General features: G+C 44.7%; 1 protein-coding gene across 1 annotated transcript; it reads left to right on the top strand.

Annotated features, from left to right (window-relative positions):
* Window positions 1-1,968: 1,968 nt before the first annotated feature.
* LOC142434496 (histone H3.3A-like) lies at window positions 1,969-2,379 on the top strand. The gene has a single exon (XM_075539205.1). It carries the CDS (start codon window positions 1,969-1,971, stop codon window positions 2,377-2,379), a length of 411 nt encoding a protein of 136 aa, XP_075395320.1.
* The last annotated feature ends 9,817 nt before the right edge of the window (window positions 2,380-12,196 follow it).

The raw sequence follows: 12,196 nt of genomic DNA, 5'->3' as shown, positions 1-12,196 counted from the left end.
TGATGGATGTGCAGGAAAATTGTCTAAGAGGAAGCTAGCGAGGTGTACACGGAAGCGCAGAGGAGCAGGCGGGTGGGAAGAGAACAGAAAGCGTTTTGGAGAATAGAAAGATGGTCCCCCCCCTTGTTGGGCCAGATGGGGACGCTAATACTCTGGTGGCACTTCAAGTCCTTGGAGCTTTCCACCAGGCTCTAAGCACAACCCAGGGTGCTGGCTGCTGCCCTGCAGGAGCCCATTGGAAATTCCTGAAGGAAGACAAGACAGGCTGGGAAAGGGTGGGGAAGAGGGGTTTGTTCTTAGGCAAGGGGACAGGACCAACGGATGTCATAGCCCAAGGTGGTGGAAGGAGGACCACAGCTCCTCTAGAGGGGGGCTGATTGAAACACTGTTGGTCTGTCTTTCGGTCTGAGATAAAATGGACATTTTGCCCCTTGTTCCCAGGCAAAAGTTGCAGAAAGCAGCCAGCAGCAAGTTTATCAGTTTCTTCTTGTTCCCAGTTTCATCCTCCCTTCCTGCCTATGAATATCTTGAAGTGTCAATGTTTCTTTGTATGCCTGAGAAGTGCACTGCCTTTGTGCAAATGCTGGCAGGGAGGGGCACGCTGGCTACGGGATCCAAAGTGTATATAAGCTCACCTCTAAGAAGGCTCTGGACTTGGAGCGTCTCTGCTGCAGAGACCACGGCACCTAACTTTGGTCTGTCTCTTTTGTATATAAGTTTCCTCTTCCTCTGGAATCCGATTGATTCCTGAGATAGAGCTAGTCTCTATCTTGGCTCCTGGTCCCGCGGTGAAAGGTAGATCTGGTAAGTTTAAGGGAAAATATTAATGCTCAGGGTAAGTAACGCATGTAGGAGAAATGTGCTTGCATGTGGGCGGCCTGCAGGCCCCAGGAAGGAGCTCTGAGGGTAAGGCCTTGGGGAAGTTTGGGGGCATCTTGCTGGGTGATGGGCCCGAGCAGAGCAGATTAGAGGTGTAAAGCCCCCTTCTCTCTCTCCCTTAACAAGAAAGGATGGCAAGACATGTCTAGATGAAAAACTGCCTTTTTCCCTTTCACTGTTAAGGGGTATAATAATTAGTCCTCATTAGAAGGGACGGGTACAGTGAAGAAACTATTAGAAGCACTTTTTTACTGGCCAGCATAGGGAACTGTAGATTCAGTCCCTGCCTATGATCAGTAAAATGTTGTAAGAGTTGCCCCTGCCGCTGAGAGCTGCAGCACAGGGGTGCGTGACAGATAAAGCTAATGGAGCAGGTGCCGTGCATCTGGATCATTGTGATAGATCTGTCCTTTTTTATTAAGTTTACTCGAATTGTCCATGCTGAGAGCAGCTTGAAAATATTTTTGAAATATAAAGAGCTTCCCTAATTTGGACATTCCTGAGCATTTATTTACCTTTCATTTAATAGACGTTTTAAACTCAATATTGGGGGTGGGTGGAATTAAAGAGATTGATTTGTAAAACTTCTAAGCTAGAATGTGTTTGCCACAGGGAAAAACCAGGGTCCCTGTTATCAGTAGTTCCATTGCATGTTAGAGAATTGGCCTTACGCCCGGACTAGAGAGAAAAAATATTAACAAGGGGCCTTGGAAACTTGCCTTGTGTGTCGTTTGGCAGTGAAAACAATTTATTTGCGGTAAATAACCCCCCCACGTAATGGCAGAAACCAGGCTTAATACTTTCGCTTTTAAATAGGTGAGGGATTTGAAACAGGTAGTAAGTAGCCTGTAGCCTGTCCTGGCGTTATTGTCTTCCTTGTATTCATTGTAATCGAATCTCTAGCTGAGAGAGACAGTTCATTTTCACTAATTGCACGAAAGGAGGGTCACCATGCGGGCAGGGAGAGAAACTTGCGTTCGATTTGATTCATTGCCAGTCACCTGTGTACATTTCTCTGCTGCTGTTCGCTTGGCAGAATTCAACCCAGACTCGGAGCAGCAGCAGGAACGCAGTGCTCCCAAACGTAAGATGGTCCGAACCAAGCAGACCGCGCGCAAGTTCACTGCTGGGAAGGCTCCGCGCAAGCAGCCAGTCACCAATGCTGTCCGGAAGAGCGCTTCCTCCAAGGGAGGGGTCAAGAAGCCTCACCGGTACCGGCCCGGCACGGTGGCACTGCGCGAGATCCGCCGCTACCAGAAGTCCACGGAGCTGCTCATCAGAAAGCTGCCCTTCCAGAGGCTGGTGAAGGAGATCGCTCAAGACCTGAAGATGGGCTTGAGGTTCCAGAGCGCGGCCATCGGCGCCCTGCAGGAGGCCAGCGAAGCCTACCTGGTGGGCTTGTTTGAAGACACCAATCTGTGCGCCATCCACGCCAAGAGAGTCACCATTATGCCCAAAGACATGCAGTTGGCTCGCCGCATACGTGGCGGGCCTTCTTAAACCGAAGCCCCCTTTTCGGGTGTTTAGTAGTAAATGCTGTACGATGCTTTGATTTCACGCGTGGCCTTTTTGGTAGGACGTAGTTTATAAGATGTTGCATGCGTGCTTCAGTCTTTCCCTCTTTCCCTCAGGATGAAGGCAGGAAGCTCAGAGCCCGCAGGGGGGTGGGTCCTGCTGCTCAGCAGGGAGGCCTTGCTGTCCAGCAGAAGGGATGGGCGCCACTTACTGCTTCTCAGGAGGCGTGTTTCTGTATGGGGAGGACTTGTTGGGAAGCTTCAGGGTACTAGAATCCATAATGAATGCGACAGGGTCCTTTTGCTATCAAACTGGTTAATACTTTATCAAGCTTTTTCATAATCAGGGTTGTTAAGTCTGACTATACTTCGCTGTCATACAATGTGGGCTTTTCAAGGGTTAAGAGACTCATGTCTTAACCACAGTGCAACTTACAGCTTCCTTATAAATAAATAAAATAAACCTGACATCTACAGAATACACTGTGTGCATTTATAATAGCAGTTTTATATATTTCTGTGTCAACATTTGTAAATTCAACATTTTACACCCACACGTGGTGGGGAGTCTGGTCATTCAGGTGTGTGTCATTGAGGGTCCAGTTGGTTTTGCCTCTAAGGAGCCTGTGCCTGTTTCCATAGTCGTGGGGTCTCTGCCACATTCTACCTGGCGTACGTCCTCATGCTCCCACGTGTTTCATGTGAAGTAAGTGCAGTTCACTCTTATTGGGCTTACATTCGCCATCCCCCATTACTACAGATCGCTCAGTGGCACTTCCCAGAACATGCGGTTTTCACCAATGACAGCCAGTGGTGACCAATGGTGTTAGGCAGTCTTCTCTAGAGCAACAAAGCCGGGGCACTTATGTTTACATATGTTCATAAGAGGGTAAGTTTATAAAGTGAGAAGGAATTTAACAGTTAATTAGTCCTCACAGCACTACAGAGGTTTCAGTTCAACTCACTTTTGTGGAGCAGTTAATAAACTGGAATTTTTTCAACTCAAGTGGCTGTCGGGTCCAAGGTCAAGGAATTAGACAGCAGAGTTTTCTCTGAGGGAAGCAAGTGCTACCAACAGGTAGCAAAGGCAGGGCTGGGTCACCAACAGTCAGTAGTTCTGGAGCTTAGAGAAACAGGCCCTGGTGGGAAATCTAACGCATGAAATGCAAGGTGACAGAATTCAGCAGCCTAAGGCTTTTAGGACATGATCCATGGGTTGCCTTAGCCCACAGGTAATGTAGCTCACAGGTTGAATCAGAGAAATAGCTAAGGCAGCAGCACACTCCAGCACGTTTCAATCACCAGAGATCAATTTATAATGGCTACATGGTTCCTTGTATCGATTCCTAAGCTTTCCATCATCTGTCATATAAAGAAAGGACGGTAAATGTCTACTTGTTTACCTTCGCTGTCTGAGTAATGTGACAACATGTGACTCGTGTGTTCGTCGCTGTATCAAGTTTTGCCCTGGATATAGAATCATCTTTCTTATAAAAACAAATAATCCAAAGAATAATCTCTGTGTATCTGACTTCAAAATAAACTGGGAAATTAATTGTTTTGTGTGACACCGAATCAATTCCAACTCATAGTATCCAAGGCAACAGGGAAGAGAAGCCCCTCAGGGCGGTAAATTTCTGGGGAGCAGATCACTTGTCTTTTCACCCCAGGAGCAGCAGGTGGGTAAGAAACGCCCACAGCATTCAGCTCAAGGCAAGTGCACGCTCCTGTTTCCACAGGAGATGGCAGCACAGTGCAGACAGTACTTTCCAACTCGGATTGCTGTTCTGTGGGTTTGTGCTGCTGACTTTTGGCCACACAGGAGAATGTACTGTGCCGGTGGTAGGAATAATTAACCCATGTAATTGGTTCCTTTGCCACCTAATGCCGCCTGGTTGGTTCAGATTCAAGGATTAGTCAGCAAGATTAAACGGTCTCTTCCATTGAGGCTCAAGGGAACATTTTACCTAGTGTGTTTTAATGAGCATGATCTTTAAGTAAGACAGTGGAGCAGGGGACCTCAGGCAGTGGCCTCATTGTCAAACGTTTCCTTCCAAATTTTAGCTTTAATGTGTGAGATAAGGATGAATAATGAATCATTTGCTGGTGAAATTTAAATCCGTACTAGTTGTTGAGTAGGACACTTTGGTGCCTGGCCTTGTTATAAACCCACAATGAGTTAGCTTATTTGGACTAAAGGAATAGCACTAAGATTTTTTACACTAAGAGACGGGTTTGGGTTAAGCCAGTACCACAAGTGACTGGGCTACAGATAGACTCATCGCTAGCCTGCAGAGCAGCTGGTTCTTTTGAATTGGCCACCTAGCTGTCCATCACATACCAAGCAGGTGTACCTGGTCCCCTCCCCTGGCACAAGCATGATCATTCAAATGCATTGATTCTCCTTGATTTAGTTATCATTATTTATTAATGGCCAACTTTCACAGGCATATGAGTCCACTGAAATTACCATTTTCTGGGTCAGGGAAACCTAGTCCTCAGCGTGGCATCCTTGCTCTTCAACACTGCGAGCATTTGTTTGTTTTGTTACACAGACTTTATTGCATGGAAGCATCATAGACGAGTCTCGAGGATTCATCTGGACTGTAGCTGGACCCCTCTTAGGTCTCACTCATCAGCCTGCTGACCTGTGCCTTTTTCAGTCACCAGTGTTGATGGCAGCAGATGAACACTACTAATGGTTCATGATTTTATAAAACCATATTGACCACCACTTCCTGCGTATACTTTGCTTTGTAAGACTTCCAATGACACATTATATTCTCCCATCAGGAGCGATGACTAGCACCCAGCATAGAAGCAGCAGCCTATATTTACTGAATGACAAATATACCACCATTTTACTGGAAACATTTTTATTAAAAGATAATTTTGGGGGGTACTCCATCAATTCTGTGAAAATGGAACTTAAGCGAATGTATTCAGAAGAAGAGGAATGACCCTCCTTCATAGGGAGCTATTAGTCTGCACAAAGGAGGCTGACGACTTCAACTACAGGTTCACACAGATGGAGATCATTGACGAAACAAAGATAGTATAATACACTCATTTGTTTGGCTCATTTTGGTTGTGGTAACAACTTAGAAGGCTTAGGGGTGAGGGGTGGGCTTTTATTGGTGGCTGGATATAGAGATTTACCATCATTGGTTCCTGGAACAAATCACAGGGTTCTCAATCATAGTTTTATAACTTTCAGATGGGATGTGTTCTAGGAAAGGAAAAAAAAACCAATGCCATCGAGTTGATGGCCATTCATCGTGACCTTACAGAACAGGGTAGAAGTGCTCCTATGGGTTTCTAGAGTGTAGCTCTTTATGGGAATAGAATAATCTGTCTTTCTTCCTTGGAGCACCGGGTGGTTTCAAACATCTGACCTTTCAGTTAGCAGTCCAACGCATAAGCACTACTCCATCAGAGCTCCCCTCTAGGAGAAAAGAAGATCCCAAATGAAAACATTTTTATGGACTGTTACATTAGTCCAGCTAGACTAGAGAAGCAAATCCAGAGACTCGCATATGTGTAAGAGAGAACTTTATAGTAAAGCGTAATTGTATATGAAGGAAACATTCCAGCCCAGTCCAGATCACGTCCATAAGTCTGATATTAACCCATATGTCTGATACCAGTCTATAAATGCCTCTTTAGACTCACACAACACATGCGATGACGCCGAATGGAGGAAGATCACAGGCCAGTGGGTGGAAAGTTTTGTGGTTTCAGTGGAAGGGGATGCATCTCTGCACTGTCATGGGGCTCCACATGGCTCCTCAAACTCCAGGGCTCTAGCAGAGCTCCATGTGTCTTGTCAGCAGGAAGATGAAGTAGAGAGTGCATTTAGCCTCCGGTGAGTTATTTCTCTCCTTCGGGCCTCCAAATGAGGTCAAGCTACGACCAGATTGACAGGATAGGTTCCACCCCTTCACAGGATGACAGGAGATTACTGCCACAGACCACCCCTTGTCAACTTGACACTTTTACACAACTCTTTAGCCATACATAATTTTTAATAAGAAAATTAAAACATCCTATCTGTTCCTAACAGGATAAAACTAAAATGCGTATAACTCAATATGTGTCAAAGCTTCATTTAAACATAACATTCTATAAGTGAACCAAACAACAGTATTCTATGCCTAACAATTGCAGTTAAGGAAATACCTACACCATAATCATATGCATGTATTCCCTCAATTCTGAATGTTTGCAAGCCAGGAACTTCATGCCTTATGTGCCCAATTTGGGGTATTCAATTTTTATATTGCCCACTTATATCAATCCAGTGCTCTGAGTAGAAAAACCGAATCTTTGATATGAAGACTCTTCATTTCCAGTTGGAACCTTGTGAGTCTGCATCCATAAGCAAAGTCAAATCAGGACAGGCCATCCATAAAGTCAGCAGCAGTATGCACCAGCTCACAGGCTCAAAAATCTTCTTTTCATCTGGTGGGGTTCTGGTCAACTCAATGTGGGCTGCCGTACTTAGCATCACCAGGTGTGCCCACTTACTGCCTTGCTTTTAGACCATGATCCCCATCACAAATTCTGAACAACCCTAGACCCCTTGTGCTAGGTCATGAACTTAACACCAGTCAACCCGCTCTCATCTTCCCTTCTAGTCCCTGTGAACCAGGTCCATGGGTGTCATTGGCCAGATTCAACCCGCCTCTTTATTGCTGCATTTCTCTCACTTCCACTCAACAAGTGGATACAGATGACCACCTACCAAGCATTTCAGGCTGCCACAGTCTTCCTTTAACATTCAGTCTCAGAGAGGAGAGTTTGTTTTTGGTTCCAATTTATTTCCAGCTTGTGACACAAACCACTAGTTCAAAATTCAAAAAGCCAAAGAGCTCTGTGTTTTCCTGCAGTCAACAGACCCCTAGGCAAGTCTTTACAACTTCGAGTGTGCTGACCACTCAAGACACTGGGTAGGGCTTATCATTTCAGAGCCTTCTTTGTAGGCATATACTAACTCAGTTGAAGATTTCAAATTGGTAGCTGAACAGCTTACAAACTATATTTATATTTCCCTATGATAATTTCTATCAATCATTGGATCAATAACAACAGGCAGAAGAAAGCAGTATAAATTTGTACAGATAGATCCTAAACTCAGTTCTTAAAACAGTCAAATTCAATCCTTATCTAGCTTATCTTAATCTAAACCATTCCATTGATATGAAATATGACCTAAGGCCTCAGAATCAAGCCAGAGCCAGGCTTTCTGTCAGCCATTTTGACTCTCTGTCAGCCATCCCCACTAAGCAGCATGGTCTCTGAGAAATTCCCAATGCAATTTTGGCATTTCAAAGAGAAATAACCAAAGACAAAAACCAAACAAAATATACAAAACTTTAACTTCCAAAAAACAGCCCAATAAACCACATGGACATATTTGAACTCTGGCTAGCCAAAGCAGGAAAACTACCATGAGGCAGAAATCAAACAAGCATCCACTCTCCCTCTTTGTGATTTGTTTATCTAGTTTCTTTGTTTCTTCACTACCAAGGTACCCTAACATGTATAAGAAAGAGCTTTAAATCCAAGAGTAATTGTATATTAAGAAAACACCCCAGCCCAGTCCACATCAAGTCAATAAGTCCAATATTAGTCCATATGGCAGATACAAGTCTATAAATTCTTCAGACTCATACAACACATGGAATGACACCAAATGCAGAAACATCACAAGTCAGTAGGTAGAAAGTCTTGTGGTTTCCGTGGAAGTGGAAGCATCTCAGCATTGGCAGGGTCTCCATATGGCTTCTCCAGCTCCAGGGCTCTAGTGTAGCTCCATGAGTCTTTTCAGCAAGAAGACAAAGCAGATAGTGTATCTGACTTCCAATGAGAGATTTATCTCCTTTGCACCTCCAAAAAAGGTTATGAAGCTATGACATGATTGACAGGCTAGACTCCACCCCTTCACAAGTTGACAGATTATGTAACTGCCACATCTATTGAATGCAATATTTTTTTAACTTAATCTCATACTTTCCACTTTTTAATTCATTTGTGGGGGTGGGGCTTGGTTGGTTCTATAGCAACAAAACCTGGGCACTTATGAATATATATATATATATATATATATATATATATATATATATATATATATATATATATATATATATATATATATAGAGAGAGAGAGAGAGAGAGAGAGAGAGAGAGAGAGAGAGGCTTATACACTGAGAAGGAATAGAATAGCTAATTAGTCCACACAGCATACCGAGGGTTCAGTTCAACTCACTTCTGTGGAATAGTTAATGTGCTGGAAGTCCTTCTACTCACATGGGCTGCCAGGTCCAAGGTCAAGGAAGCAGACAGTGGAATCCTCCCTCAGGCAAGGCAAGCACAAAGTCTGCCCACAGGTAGCAATCAGCGGGGTGGGTCACCAACAGTTGAAGGTTCAGAAGCTTAGTGAACCAGTCCTGGATCAGATATCAAATGCAAGCAATGCAAGGCAACAGGATCCACCAGCATCAAGCTCAAGCAACATGATCCTTGTGTTGGCTTGGCCAGCCAGTAGTGTAGTTCACAGGTTGAGACAGAGAAATAGTTAAGGAAGTAGCCTGCTCCAGCACACTCCAATAATGAGAGAGCAATAGGGGGTGGGGGACTTACAGAGCCATTTATCTCTTTGCCCTCCAATCAAATTGCAACCTGATTAATCCCACATATTCCCATTTGCTAGGTTGGCACATTAAATGTAACTACCATACTCCACTCCTTGCAAACTTAGCACCTGTACACAATTCTTTAGCCATATATAATTTCCAGACATTAATGAAGCCAATTACACTTAACATCATACATCTATCATACATATAAATGAAAACACGCTGAATCTAATTATATTTGATGCATTGTACATGAACAAAGGAACGATATTCAATAAGCACATATAAAGAAGAAAGATTGACAATCACAAACCTCACTTTTGCAATTGATCATGTGGCCATAACTGTTAGGTAGAACTACCTTCTACTATACATTCTGTATTACCTTTGCCCTTGGCTAGCACCTCAGACAGCCATGGTTCTTTGCCTGATGGGCTGACCCAGACACCTTCATTCCGGAGGGGTCTGGGTCATTAGATGTCCTGCCAGGATTGGATTGCTGTAGTTTACCATTTACTGTAATGACAGGCATGGTAGTACTATGAGACAGCCTAGGCAATCTCCTGGGTTCCAGACATATTCTTCTTTACCTCCATTAAGTAGCAATTTCTCCTTAGTAATCAGGATCAATGACACCACTCAGTTCATTGACAACCTTCCTGACCTGTTGATCCAAAGGCATGAGGAGCCCAAAATGGCCAGAGGTCATTCTCAGCTGCCAGTTCAGTGGAATCCGTGCTGTGTTTCTGGGTGGGAGAGTTCCTTCCTTCGGCACCAGGACCTCCAGACCTGAGGAACACAAGGTTGCTGGGACAGGAAGCAAAAATGCTTCAAGGGGATCACTAGGAGTAATAGGGAGTGGTGCCACTCTGGCTTCCACCGTTTGGTTCCTGGACTCATGAATCCTGACAGTTGGACACCCAGCACCATATACTGGTTCTGGTTTAGAGCATATACAGACTCCTGGAGAATAATGCCCCAGCCCTGGAAGGTGTTGCCACCTAGTTGGTGTTGTAATTGTGTCTTCAGGAGGTCATCCCATGGTTCTATCAATCCAGATGCTTCAGGATAATGAGGAACATGATACCACCAGTGGATTCCATGGGCATGGACCATTGCCACACTTCATTCGCTGTGAGTTTCTTGATCTGAAGCAAAGGTATGTGGGATGCCATGACGGTGGATGAGGCATTCTGTAAGTCCACAAATGATAGCTTTGGCATAAGCATTGCATGCAGGGAAGGCAAATCCATATCCAGAGTAGGTGTCTATTCCTGTAAACACAAAACGCTGTCTCCTCCATGATGGAAGTGGTCCTATGTAATCAACCTGCCACCAGGTGGCCAGTTGATCTCCCTGAGGAAGGGTCCCAGATCTTGGACTTAATGTTGGCTTCTGCTGCTGGCAAATGGGGCACTCAGCAGTGGAAATCACCAAGTCAGCCTTGGTGAGTGGAAATCCATGTTGCTGTGCCCATGCATAATCTCTATCCCTGCCACCATGTCCACTTTGTTCATGTGTCCATTGGGCAATGACAGGAGTGGCAGAGGAAAGAGGAGGACTTGTCTCCACAGTGTGTGTCATTTTATCCACTTGTTTGTTAAAGTCTTTCTCACCAGTGGACACGATTAATTTCTTGGCCCATTCAGAGAGTTCTAGCTAAAAACCTCTTCCCCACACCTCCTTGTCACCAATTTTCCAATCATGTTCCTCCCAATTCTCTGACCATCCAGCCAAGCCATTAGCCACAGCCCATGAATCAGCATAAAATCTCACATTTGGCCATGTGAGATTTCTCCTTCCACTCAAACTGAACGGCCAGGTGCACTTCTTGAGGATCTTCCCATTGGGAGGATTTTCCTTCACCACTTGTCCTTTAGGGAAATTCCAGAAAGGGGCTGTAGTGATGTTGCTGTCCACCTAGCAGTGTCACTCACATATCATGCAGAGCCATCAGTAAATCAAACATGAATTTTCCATTCTTTAGCTAACTTATCATAAGGACCTCCCCAGGAGGCCATAGGTGCAGACTAGGAGAAGGGAGGTACTGGGACAGGAGTGGAGACTCTGGGCATTTGGGCCACTTCTTCATGCAGCTTACTTGTCCCTTTAGGTCCTGCTTTGACCCGATCTCATATATATTACCTCCATTTAACAATGGAGTGTTGCTCTGCACGTCCAACTTTATCACTCTGTGGGTCAGACAATACCGAGGTTATGATGGGCAGCTCAGACCTCATGGTGACTTGGGGGCCCATGGTGAGGCATCCAGTCTCCATGAAGGACCAGTAACAGGCCAACAGCTGTTTTTCAAAAGGGGAGTAGTGGTCTGCAGAGGATGGCAGGACTTTACTCCAAAATCCCAAGGGTAAACGCTATGATTCACCAATAGGGGCCTGCCAAAGACTCCACACTGCATCTCAACCCATGACTGAAACCTCTAACACCATTGGGTCAGCAGGATCATATGATCCCAGCAGCAAACCAGCTGGCACGGCAGTCTGAAACTGTTGCAGAGCCTTTTCGTGTTCTGAGTCCAAAACAAAATTGGAGGCCTTTCATGTCACTTGATAAATAGGTTGGAGTAGAACACTCAAATGAGGGATATGTTGCCTCAAATCCTAAGAAGCCCACTAGTCATTGTGCCTCCTCTTTAGTTGGTGGGGGCAAGGGTTGGTGGAGGGCAGATGAAATAGCTTATTCTTCACTCTAGTAGGAATGTGTCAACATGCCCCACACCACTGGATCTCTAGAAATTTTACTGACATGGTGGGTCGCTCAATCTTCAGTGGGTTGATTTCCCACCTTCTTTCATGCAGATGCAATACCAATGAATCTAGAGTCTTTGATACAACCTCCTTAGTAGGTATAATCAGCATCGTGTTATCAATATTAGACTAGTGTGACATTTTGTGGAATACACAGGCGATCAAGTTCCCTTCGGACTAAATTATGACACAGGGAAGAAGAATTTATATACCCCTGGGGGAGATTTGTGAAAGGATATTGTTGCCCCTGACGGCTGAAGGCAAACTGTTGCTGGTGGTCCTTTGAGACGGGCAGCTGCAATTGGAGTCACCACCTTGTTAAGTTTATGATAATCCACTGTCATTCTCCAAGATCCATCTGTTGTAGTTTTTGTTTTTTTACTGGCCAAAGAGATGA

Source organism: Tenrec ecaudatus, chromosome X (assembly GCF_050624435.1).
Source record: "Tenrec ecaudatus isolate mTenEca1 chromosome X, mTenEca1.hap1, whole genome shotgun sequence".
Lineage (NCBI taxonomy): Eukaryota > Metazoa > Chordata > Mammalia > Afrosoricida > Tenrecidae > Tenrec > Tenrec ecaudatus.
Note: the sequence above shows the minus strand (reverse complement) of the source record. Positions and strands in the feature narration are given on the sequence as shown.

Bases quoted from the DNA above. Each gene is read 5' to 3' on its own strand.
- LOC142434496 (XM_075539205.1), top strand. From the start codon at position 1,969: ATGGTCCGAACCAAGCAGACCGCGCGCAAGTTCACTGCTGGGAAGGCT.